At 53.1% G+C, this 18,062-nt stretch overlaps 2 protein-coding genes across 3 annotated transcripts in view; one reads left to right on the top strand and one right to left on the bottom strand.

Moving 5' to 3' along the window:
* Nucleotides 1-5,023: 5,023 nt before the first annotated feature.
* Nucleotides 5,024-6,976, bottom strand: RPL35 (ribosomal protein L35). Its single transcript, XM_082295414.1, has 4 exons — nt 6,937-6,976; nt 6,268-6,404; nt 5,872-5,953; nt 5,024-5,219 (listed from the first exon to the last, which is right to left on the bottom strand). Exons 1-4 carry the CDS (start codon nt 6,937-6,939, stop codon nt 5,070-5,072), a joined length of 372 nt encoding a protein of 123 aa, XP_082151540.1. The 5' UTR covers nt 6,940-6,976; the 3' UTR covers nt 5,024-5,069.
* A 614-nt stretch (nt 6,977-7,590) lies between these two features.
* SCAI (suppressor of cancer cell invasion) overlaps nt 7,591-18,062 on the top strand; it is a 36,241-nt gene continuing 25,769 nt past the window's right edge. Inside the window, exon 1 of one of the 2 annotated variants that reach the window (XM_082295103.1) lies at nt 7,591-7,707. The gene's annotated coding sequence lies outside the window, so the exon portion shown is untranslated. Of the gene's footprint in view, nt 7,708-7,776; nt 7,889-18,062 lie in introns of those variants that run through there. The other variant, XM_082295102.1, reaches the window with a different exon arrangement.

Raw genomic sequence — 18,062 nt, 5'->3', positions numbered from 1 at the left:
AGTAAACTCCCAGCACATCTCTAATTCCAGGGCTTTGTTGTTCTTCCGCAGGGGCTGCCGTGGCTCCGCGCTGTGCTGGGCTGGGCTACGGACACCCCTCCGCTCCCCTCGGTCAGAAAACACGGGAAGGGAGGAATGAAACCCACGTGGCCAGAGGACTACCTTGTGTTGGGTCCTTTGGGCTGTGGTGGGGAGCTTCAGCCCCAGCAGCCCTTTGTGAGCTGATCCTTGTTCTGGCACGGGTCCCCGATGGCTGGTCCTGGTCTCTGGTCCCAGGTTCAGTCACAGGACAAGGCAGGCTGGAGAGGACAGGGGTCCCTGAGCAGGACAGAGTGGGGGACATGTGGGTGGGGGCAGGATGGGCTCCCGCCGTGACGGGCGCTGCTGACTTCCAGACATTCCTCCTGTGCGTGGCCGGCACCACCTCGGCTCATAACGTGATTAAAAGATTAAAATCTCTCAGTTCAGCAGCAAGCAGCAAATGAAGCTTGAGACAGGGATGTTTGGGGGCCTGTAGTGCCCGAAGCCCCCATGACAGTGATGTGGTGGCTGGGGAAGGGCAGCCGAGGCCACCTGGGCAGGTGGCTCTGGTGCCACAGCCCTCGCTCCCAAAATTCCCTCCTGTCCTCGGTGCAGCTGGGCAGTGAGCCCTGACCCCCCCGCCTCCTTCTCAGTTACTGGCTGGGCTGGTTTGTTTGTGGTGGTTTTGCCTCCTTCCTGGCCCTGCTGCCCAGGCTGGCGTCCTGCTCTCCCCACGGTGCCAGCCCAGTGCTGGGCTGTCTCGGGGCCGAGGTGAGCCAGGCGTGGCCAGTCTTTGGGTGGGCAGGATGTACAGTGGGCAGAGGATGGCACCAGGTGACATCCTGGCCAGAGCCTGCCCATGGCTGCAGTCTGTTGGCACCCACTGAGGGTGCACCAAAGCCTCGGTCCTTGTTCCACCCCAGGAGCTGCCTCTGCCTGGATCCCCTGCAGCTCAGCTGTCTGGGCACAGCCAGGCTCCAGGACCAGGGGCTTGGCAGAGGGCTCTGCTTGGGATGTGGTGCCCAGCCATGCCAGCAGCCCCCAGGTCTCCCTCGGGGAGCAGAAGGCTCAGTACCACAGCCCTCATGCTGTGCCCCCACCCATTTGCTGCCCATGCTGGGACACACTTGGTGGGAGAACATTGGTGCCACCAGGGCCTCTGGTCAGTCTCCAGGAACTGCAGGGAGGTGCAGGGACGTGGTGTGATGTGGGGACACAGGTGCCAAGGCTGACAACCCTGAGCAGCTGTGGGAAAGGGCTGGGCAGAGGGTGGTGGGCGGTGGCCGGAGGGAAGGGAGGGGAGCCACGGGCCTTGGCAGTGCCGCCGCTGACTCACTCACCAGTGGAAACAGAAATCTTTCCCAGGCTTACACCACCAGCTCCACAGCACCTGGGCCTCGGCATGGCAGCCCCTCGGATTGGCAGGGTGCACCTGCAGACACCCCTTCCCTGGCAGCACCCACGGCACAGCACGGCAGGGAGGAGCGGGCTCTCGTGGCTGGGCTCTGCCCAGCCTGATGAATGGGCTTTCTCCATCTCCCTGCGGATGTACAGCCAGGCTGGCTGGGAGCCAGGAGCCCCAGCACGCAGCAGCCCTCAGCCCCAGGAGCCCCAGGGCCACCTTTGCCCGGGAGCCCCGAGGACGGCGGGAGCAGAGCCCCGCGGCGCAGGGCCTGCGTCCAGACACTGCCTGTATTCATGGAGCAGCAGGACTAGGGCAGCGTGGGGGCAAGTCTTCCCCCAGACTGGCCAACAAAACGGGCATTCAGGGCCGGGCGCAGGCGGCTGCCCTGAGCAGACCTGGGGTGTCCACGAGGCCGGCAGGACGCGGCATTTCCCTGCCAGGCCTCACAGCGTGGGGCTTGTGGTCACCAGATGCACCCGACACGCTGCTCACACGCAGCCACGCAGGGCCAGCTCTTCCCAGCATGCATGTGCTGGGCATGGCATGGCCAAGGGCACTGGGACGTGCCCAGGTGGTCACTCCCAAGCTCCCTGAACCGCAAAGCACTTGGCATGTCCCTCCATGTCCCGCTGCCCACACATCCCACTGCGTGCAGACACCAGGGTCAGCCCAGTGGTAGCACTCAGGGCAGCAGCCAAGGACCACCCTGAAGGAGGAAGGTGACAGGGACAATGTCAGGAGTGTTAGGAGACCTGGGGTTTGTGTCCATCGCAGCAAACACCAGCCAAGGGAGGTTGGTCCTAGGCTTTCCTTGGCAATATTTGGTTTTCAGTCAGACTCAGTCTTGAGGGTCTTTTCCATCCTAAAAGACTCTGTGATTATACAGCTCACAGCTGCCTTGCCCCCTCTGCAGCCCCTCCTCCCCAGCCCCCCAGGCCCTGCCCCAGCTGCAGAATCAGGTCCAGGAGTGGGTGCTGCCAGCTCCCACAGTCACCATCCGCTCCGGGCCGGTCCCGCTGTGCTGGGCAGAAACATCTGGTCCCGTTGGATGCGTTCCAGGGCGCAGGGCCAGGGCTCCCTCCGCAGCAGCACCAGTTTGGGCTGTGCCCTGCAGCCAGTCAGCAGCTGCTCCTCTGTCCTCATCCCCACCCACAAAATTATTTATTTGTTGAAGAACGTCTTTTCCTGGGAAGTCTCTCCAGTGCTGAGGGACATCTTCATCTACAAGGAGCAAATAAACAGTCTGAGCCTCCGAGGTTCTGCTGCTCTGCAAACACCGGTGCTAAACCCAGGGCCAGTGTCGGCAGCTGCGCAGGGTCAGCGCTGGAGCGCAGCAGGGTCCCAGGCAACTGACCCCACGGCCAGGCCATGCCGTGCCTGGAGGGGGACAGGGACCACATGGCCTGCAGTGGCACAGGGGAGATGCTGTGGGGTCCCCACAGAGGCAGCACAACACGGGGATGCTTTGCTGGGGGTTACTGCCACCGGCCCTCCCTCCCTCTGGGGACCAGCAAGCCTGGAGTGTTCACTCAGCCCCGGCAGCAGCGGCTTCTGCCATGGGCACCCTCTGGGGCTGGCTGATAAAGTGGAAACCAGCACAGACCACTGGAGACCCCAGCCAGAACAGGCTTTGCCTTGGTCTCACAGCAGGAACAAGTGTCTTCACCTGTGCCCTGGAGGAAGCTCGTCGCTTCACCTCTGTGTGCTCTCAATCAGTCTGTTGTTCCTGGTCACTTAAAAGGCTGCTTGTCTGCAGGATGTCTCCTGTAACAGGACAGGGCAGTTCTGATGGAAGGGCCGGACTGGTTGGTTCTGTCTGTTGGTGGGTGGATGGAGTAATTCAGCCCCAGGATTTAGCGCAGTGCCAGAAACACGTTCACCTCCTCAAATGGCTGCTGTGGGCTGTGCACAAACCAAAGCCTGAGCTGTTCTCCAGTACTGCCTCCCACTTCAGCATGGGGATGGCTCCAGGATGTTCAGTGCCTGCTTAGTTGGGGCTTTTCCCCATTTTTGTGTTTCCCCCACTCTTGTTACTGATTGGCATGCCAGGGATCTGTACTGATCGGATCCTTGAGACAGCAGATCCTCTCTCTGCAGCACAGCTGCTCCTGTGGCTGGGCTGGAAGGTGACACCTGGAGCACGCCCTGACACCGTCACCAGTCTCTGCAGTGCAGAGTTCACGCCCTGTTTGCTTTGCCGTGTTGTCAGAAATGCTGGCAGAGCCGTCGGGCTCCCCTCAGCTGCGCTGCTGCAGCAGCACAGGGCACACACCTCTCCAAAGAGAAGCCCAAATGCAGCCAGGCACAATCTGGCAGCAGCCACCTGCCTCAGCCTGCCCCATGCCCAGCACAGGGGACCAGCCCCTCTCCTGTCTCCTTCAGGCATCAGGCTCCTGGGATGGGAGTGTTCGGATCTGGGATCCTCACAGGGGGTGCTCCTGCTCCTGGGGGCTGTGTGTGCTGGGCAAGAAGCTCATGCTCCCCCCAGAGAAGCTCTGCCAGCCACGGCAGGACACTCTGCATGGAACAAAAGCCATCTGTAACCCTGCTGGCCTGCCTGGGAATACGACCGTGAGCCAAGGAGCCGGTTCCCACACGCAGCCCGCCGGCCCACGGCATGCTCTGGCAGCCTGGCCCAGCGCTGTGCCAGGCAGGGCCCTCTCGCTGCCAGACACGTCCCATCCACCCTGGGCTCCAAACAAAGCCATGGCACAGCCCGGGTGACATCACAGCGCAGCCACCCCTCGCAATGCCACCATGTAGGGGAAATTCCCTGCACCACACGTGATTAGGCCTCTCTGGATAAAACTAGCTTGAGGCTCAAAAATCCTTAATTGAGTGAGCAGAATTAAGATCTTTTTCCTAAACAGAATCTGGATCCAATCTAGGAACTCCCTAATGGATAGGGAATTTGTCATATTCTAATGTATGGGCTGCACTAACACAAACCATGAGTGCTGCAGCCCTCACGCTCCACAGCAGCACTGTGGAACTCTTCCTCAAAATCAGGACCAAAAAAGGCTTTTGGAATCATAACTCCATCTCCAAGTCCCAAAGAACTCTATGGGGGGCAAAGACAAACCATTTAACCTGTGCTGTGCTTTGCAGGTGGGTGTGGAACTGTGAGGCCACAGATGCCCTGGGAGTTCAGTGGTGCTGCCCTAGGAGCTCAGACTTTTTTCACCCCCTGAGCTCCCCGTGCCATCATCAGCATCCACACCCACACAGAGAACACCTGGTCTGAAACTGTCCCCCCCTCAGCTAATTAATTTATTTGTTCACACTTAAACAACTGGCCCAAGACAAAACTTTAAACTGAAGAGATAAGTATCGACTGACTGCCAGTATTTGTGAAAAGCTCCCATTTTACACTAATCTCAGGTTAAATACTTCTTACATATTTGGCTGAACCAGCCTCACAGATCTGTACCCATTCACTGCCTGTTCCTCAGAGGAAAATAAAACTGCCAGGTCTGTATTTTCATTATCAGTCACAGTTTAAACACTTTCTGTGAATTCTCTCATTTCCCTCCATTAAGCTGATGACTCCTTTATGGCCTCTTTACCCACCACTACCAAAGAAACCACCAGTGACACTTCCAAACCAAACTCCATTTAATGAGCCATCCTCAGCCACCCAGCGCTATGCCTTGATGGCGAATTTCCGGGCCGGGTACAAACGTTCCTTTCGCTGCTGCTTCTTGGTCTTCAGGTTCTCCTCGTGCTTGTTCAGCCTGCGCCGCATGGCCCGAGTCTTCTTGGGCCGCAGATCCAGGGGTTTGTACTTCTTGCCCTGTTGGCAAAGACACACAGCAGTGGGGTTCAGACCCTGCTCCGAGCTGAGCTCCTGCCACAGCACCAGCACCCCTGTTCAAGCCCCTTTCCCTTGGGACTACCTTTACAGCCTGCAAGTTTAGGAGACTCCTCTCCACTGGGAAACACAAGTGGAGTGTAACTTTTGCAGCAGCTTTGACTCAGGTTTAAGTAATGCCTAATCGTACAAGCCCCAGTTATCCAACGCCTCTTGAAAAGGTTTTTCTTCCCCCCAAATATGACCTAATTCAAACTCCAGGAAGTAATACTCTAAAAATCTTACTGAATTAAAGAATTTCTTGGTCACACACAAGATGATTAAATTTAAAATAAAAGGGTATCTGCATTTCTGCAAACTGCATCTTCCAGCAAGTTCACCCCACCCCACAGAAGGGATGCTGCCAGAAGACTCTCCTGCAGAAAGCAGACTCAGATCAAGCTTACAGAATTCTTGCAGTAATAATTAGAAAGCAACCATGGCCAGAGAACTTTAAAACTGAACATAAATGAGTGTTTTTCATTGAGTTTTAAGCTTTTAAGTAGCAATCAACAAATTCAGTTCCTTCCCACAAACTCTGTAATAGTGAACAGCAAGAGCTGCAAGGCCACTTATGGAAGATGTTCGTCCTTACCTTGTAGAACTTCCTCAAGTTCTCCTTCTGGGTCTGGTTGATGACAGTCAACACTCTGGCGATGGATTTGCGCACCACACGGCTGCAGGTGGGAAAGAGAAGGATCTCAGGACACTCTGCAGGACCAGCTCCACGGATCAAACGCGGGGTACCGCGTGTGCTCCGGACCACCTACACTGCACCACATTACAGCGAACACCGACAGGGCCTGGCTCATCTCTGCTCAACACCTCTGAGCAGAGGCACAGAGCAACCCCCAGCCCTACCGAGATGTGTTCCCCTTCCACGCGGGTTTTTTTTACAGCACACAACAACCACAACCTTTGAGAGCAGCTCTCAGCCACGGCGCAGCCGGGGACTCCGCGGCCCTGCCCAGCTCCCCTCGTCCCCACTCACATCTTGGACAGCTTGGAGGCGGCCCCGCCGGTCACTTTGGCCACGCGCAGCTGCGACAGCTCCACCTTCAGATCGTCCAACTGCTTCAGCAGCTCCTCCTTCTTCTTCCCGCGCAGGTCTCGGGCCTTGATCTTGGCCTGCGGGCGGCGGACAGGCCGTCAGCACCCCCGCCCGACCCCTGGGCCCGCATCCCGCCCGCCCTCAGTCCCCGCAGCGCGAATATGCGGGCCCGGGGGGATGTGGGCGGATCGCCGGGATTCCCGGTCCCGGTGGGACTGGGGGGCATTCCCAGACTGCCGGTCCCGGTGCCCGCTGGGATGCCGGTGGATCCCCGGGGGGCCGTTCCCGGGGAATGCCGGTGGATCCCCGGCTGGCCGTTCCCGGGGAATGCCGGTGGATCCCCGGGGGGCCGTTCCCGCGGGATGCCGGTGGATCCCCGAGGGGCCGTTCCCGCGGGATGCCGGTGGATCCCCGGGGGGCCGTTCCCGCGGGATGCCGGTGGATCGCCGGTGGCCGTTCCCGCGGGATGCCGGTGGATCCCCGGGGGGCCGTTCCCGCGGGATGCCGGTGGATCCCCTGGGGGCCGTTCCCGCGGGATGCCGGTGGATCGCCGGTGGCCGTTCCCGCGGGATGCCGGTGGATTCCCGACCCGCGGCCCGGCTCTCTCACCATGGCGGGCGGCGCGCGGCGCGGGGCGGAAGGACGGAAGCCGCGCAGAGACAGGGGCGGTGCCGCGGCCGGACCGTACCAACGCGCGCTGAACGGGGGGAGGAGCCTGCGCGCCGTGCGCCCCCCGCGGGATGCACGGTGGGCCCGGCCGGGGCGCTGACAGCGAAGGCGGGAGGCGCGGGAGGCACGGCCGGCCCCGGGCTCTGGGGCTGCAGCCCCGCGGGAGCCGCTCGGTGCTGCGGCTGCCGCCCCCTCCCTCTCTTGGCCGCCGGAGCCCGGTCAGAGCGCAGCCGGTGTTCCCGCGCTGGCCGAGGTGCGGCACTCTTACACCGGCAGTGATGGGGACGTGATGGCGGGCGGGGCGGGAGTGACCGCCGCGGCGGAGCGGAGCAGGGGCAGGGCCTTGCGCGCAGGCGGCCGCGCGGGACAGACGGACGGACGGACAGACGGGCCGGCCTCGCTCCCCGCGGTGCTGCCGCCGCCGTATCCAAGCAGCCGCCGCGCCTCACCGGCCGCGCGGGGGAGGGCGGAGCCTCTCGATTGACGGCCGGCGCAGCCAATCAGAACGCCTTCTCGCCTTAGCCTGGGCGCTCGGCCAATAGGAGCGCAAGGGGGCGGGGCTGGCCGGCGCGGACCGGCGCGAGGCGGTAGCCGCGCTCCCCGAACCTCGGCGGCGGCGGCGCTGCGGCCGCGCCCGGACCGGGACCGGCGGGTGCGGACGGTGAGCGGGGCCGCCCGGCAGCGCCTGCCCCGCTCCGGCCCGGCCTCCAGGTGCGGGGGGCGGAGCGACGGCGCGGGCGGGGGCGGGCGGGGCGGCGGCGAGGGCGGGAGGGAGCGGCGGCGGCTGCGGGCGCCTCGGGGCAGGCCCGGCGGCGGCGCGCCCCTCACCGCGGTCTCGCCCCCGCAGAGCTCCGGGCCCGGCGGAAGAACCCCGCCGCGAGTGGGAGCCCAGGTAAGGCGGCAGGTGCGGGCGGGGGCTGTGCGGAACATCCCCCGGCGGCGCGGCGGGTCCGTGCCCGGTGCCGCGGCCAGGGGCGGCGGGGGCGGGAGCTGCCGAGGCCCGGCGGCTGCACGGGGCCGGGCTCGCCGCTGTCTCTGCTGCTAACGGAGAGGAGGAACGCGATGTGACACGTCTAACGCTTAGGCCTGGGTTGGCAGCGTAGCTGAAATAATTGCCCAGACGACCCCCTCTTTATTAACTTCTCCGTTGCTCGCGCTCCCTTCCCGCTTGCGGCGGGCGAGGCTGTGGGTGTTGAGCACGCCGGTGACAGATAGCGGCATCCGGCATCGGCAAACGAACCCGTCGGGGTGGAATGTTGCAGGATTTTATGGGAGCAGTCTGCAGTGCTGGATATCCAAACTGCGGGTTTGATGGAATCATCACGGATTTGTTCTGATTTTCAACTTCTATCGCAGCAGTTCCCTTGTCACCAAATTTTATTTCTTTTGTACAGAGAAGTGGCTTGGACAATAGGTGACATGAGATGCCCTTGGGGACAGTAGCTGGATGGTTGTTGTGTTGTGTCATCCCCTCAAATTTCTTGCTCTATAAAAATGTCCATCACCTGGTAAAACATCCAGGATCAAGACTGCAGGTTTTCAGCTCTAGATCTCATCTCCCACCACAGAATAAGACCTGTTTTCATCAAGGTCTGAGTTGCATGTCTGTCATTTAATAACCAGACTCCAAGGTTCCGTGCTTTAGCGTGTCTGGGCCAAGCATTTCTAGTCCTCCAGCCTGCAAAATGGACCACTTAATATAAAAAATACCTAGATTTTGCATGAGCTATCCAAATGCACCCTGTAATTCAGGGCATCTTGTCCAAGCTAATGCAAAGCAGCACTGTGGGACCATATGAAGACTAAAATGTGAGTGAGTCTCCCAGCATGCGTGTGCTTCCCACTGCTCCCGCGGGCAGCAGGACTGCTGTGGTGGTACCAGTCTTTGCAAATCGTGGAAAATCATCCTGGTATGGGTCTTGCTGTGGGATTTGCTGCCTGGGGTCTCCTCACGCCACCTGAACCTGTGGTGTGGTGGGTGTGCTGTCCCTGGCACAGTGGAGGGAGCACTTTGGGAGCCTGGTGTCCTGCTGGGGATCGTGTGTGTAGAAAAAAGAGGCTTCATTTTCAAATCAGATTAATACAGTCTCTTTTAAGATCTTTGGATAAATTGGACCACGATTTCTGTTAAGTGAAAGAAAGAGTGAGTCACTTCACTAGGAGCAGAGAGCGTTATTCTCCAGTCATTCTGGGCTGCCAAGGCAATACAGACGGTCACGAATGTGATGGCCAGGTCCTTTACTGCAGGAAATAGAAAAACCATTCACAGAAACTATATGGAGAGAGGAAGTGTTTCGTTGTGCTACAAAGGAGAATGTGATCATTGTTATGTCTTGAAATGTAGCTACAATACAGTATCAAAATTCAATTGGCAATCCATTTCCCTTACAAACATGGGAAGATTTTATCACAACGATGTCTAGCTGGGCTTTGCTCTATGTGTAAGAATGATACTGTGTTCTGTGCTCATTGTGCTCTTTTGAGAAACTCGATCTACAAGTGATAAAGATGCTGAAAGTGCATTCCAGTGGGAGGAACATGAAGCTCATTGTTAATCATTTCTGTGTCCCTGTTTTATTTTGTGGAGGCAAGTAATAAAAATGGAGTGTAACGATGTCAAAACATCGAGAAGCTTCTAACCCTAGTCAGTTCTGCACTGAAATCAGATGGTGGTGTCCGTGGCCTTGCACAGAGGGCACAGATTTGGGGAGGTGGGGGCCGGGGGCTGCAGCTCTCCCGCGGCTGCTGCTCCTGTCACATGATGCTCTGCACAGTCCCCTGCTCGCACTGCAGCTGCCTCGCTTCCGTGTGCCACTCACATCTCCCCTCTTCTTGCATCACTTTTATTCTGGTTTAGCTCTGTTGGCGTTAAGTGGAGTTGATGATCTGCTGCGGCACAGATGGATAATGGGAATTCATTGGATCATCTGGATGTGTTACTTTGTTGGTTTGTCTCTCGTTCTGCTTGGTGTGCTTCGGGTAAGGAAGGAGGATCTCCGGTGTGAAAGTCTGTTCTGAGGTGGTGTTACTGCCTAAAGAGCTGAAATGGAACTGATATTAAACAAAAACCCCCAATGCCCCCACTAGCCCCCTAAAGCACAGTACAGCTATTGGATTCTGGCCATAAAAACCTGGATGTTGATGTCTTTTTACAAATAACTTTACACAGCTCTCATTTTTTTTTTTTAAATGATTGCTTTCATTGGAGCAGTCTTTGTAGAAGGACAACCAGGACTTGTACATGCAGATTTTATAATAATTTTGTTTGGTATCTTGCATAAGAGCATTCTGCAGGCTTGGCTTTTGTGGCTAAGTTGCACTGTTGAAGCACAAAAGCTCTGTTCAAGATGTGTAGTTTTTGAACAGGCTGGAAACAGAGGTGTGGTATGGAGTATGTGTTGCAGCAGGAGGATACAGTTCAAAGGAGTGGACCAAGTTGTGTGTGGGAGCTGCACTGAGGGTCAAATGGAGGTCTGGTTCTGTAAAGTATGTAAGGAAGTTGCCAATACAAATATTACCTTGCAGCTTACATGTGCTGAGAGAACGCAGCACAGCCCTGCAGCAGGGATGGAATGGAGTAACCATCAATCTGGTTCCCTGAGGATGTCAGTCAGGAAAGGAAGTGTGCGATGCCAGAAAGCCTGGATGGAACTGCAGGTTTAGAGGACTTGTTGTTTGAGGTATTTTTAATTATTGCTGTTAATATAATGGAACACAGCCTAATAGCTGAGTTTTAAAAATATAATTAAAGCAGAAGTCAGCAGAGGAATTTCTCTGCTGTGAGGCAGAGGCACGGTTCAGGAGCAGTACCTGCTCAGGAAGGTGAATTCCCAGAGTGATGATCCATGCAATTCCCAAGCTTGCTGGCAGCTCCCAGCAAACACCGGTTTGGAGGGAAGAAGTGAACCGAAGGGATCAGAAAGCTTTCCCAAGCTTGTCCTGCATTCCCTTTTGTCAGAGTACAGTTCCAGTTGGAAGGCAGCCATTGGCACCTTGGCCGAGGATGGGAACAGGCTGCAGAGTGTGACGACAGCTGCCCTCCAGATCGGGCACTGGCCTCAGCTGCCATTTGGGCCAGCCAGTAAATCATTTGGCTCGCTGGAAAGAAGCCTCTCCATCCCATTGCTCTACAATGCAGCTTGATGGTAGCTGTTCCATTTCAAATTAATGAGTGTACATAAAAGAGTTAAACGTCAGTTGTTGTCAGAGGAAAGAAAGAAAAATCGTTCTTGTAACTGGGATGCTTTTCAGGAACTTGGCTGCTGGGAAGGCGAGAGGCATGTGCTTTTCCACCCTGCTTTAGGTGATGGCTTAGTTCAAGGGGGCCCAGATTTGGCTCAGTCAACAGTTGTGTTGGCGTCTTGCCATCAAATGTGCATAAAATGGAGCTGACTGCAATTCCCTCCTCACTCTAACATGGAGGGGCAGCCGGAGGGACCCGAGGCCGCCGTGCCGGTGCCGTAGCTTGGCTTGGCTGTGAGGGTTACCCTGGGATGTGCAATCCCTGCAGCACAAGCTGTTGCATTGTGACTGGGTCTTTGCTTTCGAGTCCCTGGGTTGTATTTTGGTGTCTTGTCATAACTGATGCATTTCAGCCCTTGTTGTGCCTGTGCTCCTGAAATCTCTCTCCTTTCTCACAGTGGCTTACGTGCTTTTCCAGATGCAGGAGGTTCATCTCTCATTTGCAGACTCTTCCTATGATTCTGTGGCTTATGCACATTGCCACAATATCGAGATAAAACACAACTGGCATTTTAGCTGCTCCAAGAACATTGTGTGTAAATAAACCACTAAATAGTTCAGCCTGTGAAATGTAAATACACACAACTCACTGCCACAGCTGATGGTGTTTTTCTGTCTCCCTTCTACCCTCCCACCCCTGCCAAGAGTGGGCCAGCCTGATGTTCTTTTTTCTCTTGCTCTTTCATACAAAGCAAATGACTGCTAAGTACCATGTAGGTGGTATGCAAGCACCACAACAGATTCATGATTTGAATTTGGATGAAAAGAAACACTTGTGTCCTCTTCCACATTGCTTCTGCACCATCTTCTGGAGATTCCTGGACTCTGATGACCCAGAAATTCTTCTTTGGTCTGACTTTGAGCTTGAGCCTATTTCTAATAGCAAACTAGTGAAGTCAGTAGAAGAGCAGAGGCCCAACTGTGATGACATTTTTAGCCTGTGCCCTTTGTTCATTCTATACACAAAAGGTCAAGAACTGCAGTGAAAGAGGGATCATGGAGGGCGCAGAACAGACAAAGGTGGAACAAATTGTCAGTGGCAGAAACATAAAGAAGAGAAGCGAAAGTTTTGTGTGCTGTAGGCGATTGAAGGCCACGTGCATCCCATGGTGAGATCATGTCTCTTGTGTTCAAAGTGAGTCCGCCCAGAGGGAATTCAGAGGAGTCTGCTGGTGAGGTGTGGCTTCCATGATCTCAGAGTAGGAGGCAGGAAGGGACTACACGGTTTCCATGGCATGATGTTAATGAGCACCTCCGCATTTTTCTGAGAGAAAAGATGCCAAAGCTGCAGTTCTGGATACAGACAGGTGTGCTTTTAAGCGATAAAAGGATTTTTAAAGACGTCTGAAACATATGAAAAGCCTGATTCTACAGACGAAGCACTTACTTGAAGTTAAAATAATGGGATTGACACTGCATGTTGTATTTTTCAACTCATTTGACTCAGAATGGAGTTGAATTTGTGGTGTTGCCACAGGAAATCATGAGACTGTTCTGCTGAGATGTCACAGGTAATGCAGAGGTGGCAGCTCCCCATAACTCTGAGGTCTTATTGCAAGGCTGTTTGCAGATCTTCTCATCTTCTGATGTGCTGAGGAACGGATTATGCATTCATGTGAGAGTAGTAAACTTTCAGTTTGCAGTACTAAAATCTGTGCAACTTGTATAACAGTTCTTGTGTAACTGTGAGTGCCTGCTCTCTGCCACTTCCACTGGCCACAGCAGTGTGCAGCTGGGGAATGTGCGTGTGTGGGTTTGTCTTGTTTTCTTATTTATCCCCTGCCCTCTCCTTTCCCTTTTTTAGGAATGCAATTGCACGTTCAGGCTTCCTCTTTTTTCTTCTTCTCCTAGCAGCTTTTAAATCCCTTGTCTGATGTAACTGTTGTTGCTCTAGGGAGAGAGGTCCTGAAGATTATCTACTGTGTGATTTTCACAAAATTCAGAGGAAGCTGAAGTAGAGTGATGTTCAGTGCATCTATTAAAGGGAAGGACAGACAGAAGGAAGTTGTTACATTGTAGGAAGCATCTGGCCAGCCCCTCCGAATGTGTGGAGCCCTAGGAAGCTTTCCCTGTGCTGCGGAGACCTGGGTTTATTGGGATGTGAAGGGAAGGATCAATCCAGGCTCCCTGTCCCTGTAGGAGCAACTGCTGGCCCTGACTGCTTGTGCAGAGGAGTGTGGGTGTGTTCGTGCATAGGGTCACTGGGTTTGTATGTTTTTATTATTTTAAAAAGTGACTTCCCTCTTGCTTAATCTTTAGAGGTAGCAGTATTTTTGCAAGTTAGCTGTACAAATGGTGTACTTTAGTAGGAAAACCAGTTTCTTGGAGAATTCCCAATAGGAGGTAGTTGCTAGAACTAGTTACATTTGCGGGTGATTTTGTCAGCCACACTGTAATTTGTATATGAAATCAGGCTTTCACCCTCGTAATTCATTTCTCCTTAGTGTCCTTTGAAGTAAGCAGACATCCAGGCAGAGAGAACATGATTTGACCAGTGCTATCAGTTAAATAAAACAGCTCGTTTCTGTTTCTTAAGTTAAAGTTGCTTATCACTGTGGTGTTCAGACAAGTGTCCCCAAAGCCCAGGCTGTGTCCTTTTCCTTGTGGCAGTCCATGTGCACGTCCATAGGGCACTGAGGAGAGCTGGGACACAAACGCTCCGCTTGCTCTCTGAGCTCGCCATGGGCATTGCTGTCCCCCAGGACTGAGCCTTGCCAGGAGCTCAGGTGTGGGCTCAGCCTACTCCCAGATGCCTCCTGCAGCATCCATCGAGCTGCTGGAAAAGGAGCTGGATATATCTGGAAGAGCTGCAGCCACTGCAGTGCAGATGTGCCCTGAGGTGAACAGTGGTTGGGGTGAGGAATGTCTGTGATTGGTTCCAAATTTTACTAAAAACTTTGGAATAATAAGGAAATCCTTTCCCTCCCGCCTACATTTTATGAAGAAATGGTTTGATGTATAACTGCTCATTGCCATTCCCTCTGAATTCCTGACTCCAGCAGGCTGTGAGGTTTTCAGTGCCTGTCTGGGGGAATTGCTATTTATTTATTTCAGTGTTTCTTGGGCAGAACCAAGTGGTGCCTTGGGAACTTCAGGGCAGTGGCTCTTGGTGGAGAGTTAGGTATTCTGGCGAGAGGAACGAATTTGGGTTCTACTGCATTTTGTGTTGTCTGAGGCTCTGTCAGGACTAGCACTCTGAGCAGATCACATGGAAACACACAGATGGTTTTCCCAAAACGTGCAGTATAGCGTTGAAAGAAAACATGAGACATGAGTGTGCCAGTCTGCAGAGGAAAAGGAGAGGCAAATAGAGAGCCAAGGTAGGCATCCTGCTTGGTGGAGGTAAGATCGGCTGGTTTTTGGTAGCGATTTGAGACATGATGGTTCCAGGCTTTGTGTATCAATGATCAGGAGCTTAGTTTTATCTGTGTTGTTAATTTGCAGATAGGAAACAGATACCAGCTGGGCATCTGGCTTTGTGTCACATCCCCTTTTGGCAGTGATGCTGTGGGAGATGTGTCAGGATGGAAAGCGGAAAGAGAGCTGGTCTCTGACTCAAGGTTTGACAGCTTTAAAATCCTGATAGACTGGAATGTGTTTTCCACCACTGGTTTCTGTAGAGAGCTGTTCTAGGAACATTTTAGTTTGGGGAAAATCCTGTATCAACAAGATGGAAGAACAAAGTGTGTTTGCTTTTGGTTTTTGGTTACCACTTGCGCCTCTAAGCAAGGAGTTGGAGCATTTGAAAACCGGTCAAGATTCCATAACTGAGAGGAAGTGGTGGCTTAAAAAAAGGGAGATGGGTTGTACAAGTGCTCTGTCAGGAGGTCAAGGTGCCAACTGACCAGTTGTCGATGTCCAGCCTGCTCTGCTGTGCAGCTTTAGGAAACTGCTCCTGATTCTACCTGTCCTCACTGATACATGAGCTTATAGACCCCTGTCATCCTCCTGTCCACTGTGCCCTCTGGTTACACCATTGCTGCCTCTTTGGTGTGTGAGGTTTTATTTGCTTGTACACATCAGGCGTGAAGTTATGACCCCCCCTTCCAGCAGGCAGCTGAATGGCAGCTTACAGTGATCCTGGCTACGTAGCAAATCTAAGAGGATGTAATGCACTTATTGAACATACCCATGCTGGACTTGCATTGTCAGCTTGATTTCCCTGACCCAGAGCGTTCCCTCACCACTCACAAAACCTGCCTTGCTTTGCAGGCCTGAGTTCCAGGGTAGGGTCAGTGGGGAGTGCATACCATTAACCTCAGCACTCTTTTTCCCTTCCAGCTAAGCCTGGTAAACCTTAGCCAAAAGACAGCAAACCACAGGGAAGTGGAGACGTGTGTGATGTAAGTGACATCTGACTTTTAAAATACTGGCCAGCACCATGAAACCTCCATCCCTGTCCCATATCCCTCCTCCCGCTGCCCTTCAGCTCCATCTTTAACTGCCATCCTCTGGGATGTCTGTAAAGCTCTGCTACCCTGGGTGCTGCAATGGGATGAATTTGTAAAATCCATTAATGTATTACACTACGCTAACCTGGAATTCTGTGTTAGGAGAACGTGTAGGGAAGAAACTGGCACACCAAGTGTGGGGCTTGGCTAGCACGGGTTTTCTGCCTTGTACGGCCTGAGGAGTTGGCAAAATCTTTGAGAGAATAATAAGTTCTGCTGGAAGCCACCATTTTCTGACTTATTCTAACAGTCTTTCAAACCAATGTTTCAGTGTCTCCTTTTGCAGACTCTGGAGAGCATTTTTTTAACGTGTTACTTAAGAAAAATTGTCGTGCAAATCAGCCCAACAGTTTCTTTTGCATGAAAGAAAGCAAAAAGCATGAAACACAGAACAGAAAATTAAGTAGGTGATATTCGTGGCATAGCTGGGCTGTCAAAACTGGGGGAACTGTCTGTCTGCAGATGAGCACAGATCCATGTGATAACTTCTAGTATCAAAGGGAAAGAGAGGTCCCTGTTGTGGATGTGCTCCTGGCTGCATTTCATTTATATTGTTAATTTGGAGCTGAGCAGTCCCTTAGGAAAGGGCGATGTCAGGATCTGTATTCCTCCCTTTACTGTGCCCACTTGCTGTTCTAATAATAATTCTCCCTCCTGTCTGTACTGCTGCTGCATTACAACACAGTCCTTAGTGCAGGAGCACCTCCTCCTCTCCCGAGCTGCTCCTGGTAGTAGCTCTTCCTTTGTGCAGCACCAAATACCATCCCCTCCAGAGCATGATAAGCCAAAACCAGTGCATGAGATAACTAATTTTATTTTCCTTCTCTGTCACCTGGAAAAGCCAGCTTCACATGTTTTTCCTGCCTTCCGATACCTTTCACACTGGCAGGGTATGGATTTTCTAGTGTATCTTTTATTGATTGCATAAATGGTCTCTTCACAGTGGGTCTGGTGAACTTCTTCCACATGAGAACTACTTGGTTTTAAAAAAATGATGCAAAGCCTAGTTGGTTTTACTTTCCTGTGCCAGGGCTAACACAGGTTATGTTGGCAGCGGTTGGAGTTGTTGGGTAGTATAACTTAAGGATAGTGTAAAATAAAATTCACTGCCATGAAATTAAAAGACTGATATCTAGACTGTATGAAACATACTTTGCAATTTAAGCAAGCTCCTCAGTTTTTTGCAAATGTGTCTGAAGCTGCTCTGGAGTGCCTGGACTACCACGGTGGAGCACAGAACCCACGGCCTCGCTGCAGGATTTAGGTCACCCTTGCTGCGGAGCACACAGGACCTGGGGTATCGTCCCTCTTCCTGAAATTCCTGAATCACCCCTCCTGGCTACTTCTGACATCTGTCTTTTAGGTCTCACTGTTCACTTCAATCTCATATGTTGGTGCTTTAAATACTTGGTGTTGTTTGTTCTGTGCTGTGTAAATGTGAATGTTCGGAGGCTTCAGACACAGCCTGGTGCTTCACAATGTTCACATCCTCATGCCAAAGCTTGTGACATCTGGCATTTGGATTCTGGCACCCATATTGCAGTTCCCTGACAATACAGAGACACTTTTTACCTTTTTCTGGAGCTCTTCAACAAGTGGTTTGTGCAATGCCCCCACAGCCTTGCACTGGTGCTCCGGTGTGCTGTGGGTGTGTAAAAGCAAGTCTATGTGGGCTGCATCTTCTCTAAACTGGGAAATCATGAGACTGCTTGGTTGGCAGGATGGCCCTCTAACTTACCCCAAAAGCTGGGTGGAAACTGCCAATTTCTCCTGCATTTGTTAGGCATGAAGTATTTGTTCAGGGAAGCATTTCTGAAGCCTCTTTAGTTATTGTGAGGGATTTTTTGGGACAGTTGCTAAAAGATACTTCTGGGTGCTTCCTGATGGCTGGAAAGAGTTAGCTTTGCCATTTCCTGCCTTGGACTGGGACGTGTAGGTAATTATTTGTGCAAATAGCATCCAAACAGAGCTGCTGCACAAATGGAAACTTGTTGCTTAACAAACACTTAAACCAAAACTGGTAGAGAAGCTGCTGGAAGTAAAAGCTCTGCATTTGCCCAGTTAGAAGTATGTTTATCTTGCACAAAAATCCTGAGCGTGGCAGAGCTGAACACCTAGCAGCCATTTCCAGAGGAGATGTTTGGCTGTTGCTGCTGCTGCAAAATCTGTAGCTCGTCTTTGTATGTTCAAAAGGATAATTTGATATATGTGTATCTTTGGAGTAATATTTTTAAAAGCTACTCTGCCTCTGTAAGCTTTCGTATTGCCTTACTTACTCAATACTACAATTATCTACGTTATATCTTATTGTGATTATTGTACAATATAACATTTTACTCATACAAAGAATAAACATGGATCTGCAGGTATGAT

The sequence above is a fragment of the Coloeus monedula genome (genome assembly GCF_965178545.1).
Source record: "Coloeus monedula genome assembly, chromosome: 21".
In the NCBI taxonomy this organism is placed as follows: Eukaryota; Metazoa; Chordata; class Aves; order Passeriformes; family Corvidae; genus Coloeus; species Coloeus monedula.
This window is presented reverse-complemented; position numbering and strand designations above follow the sequence as displayed.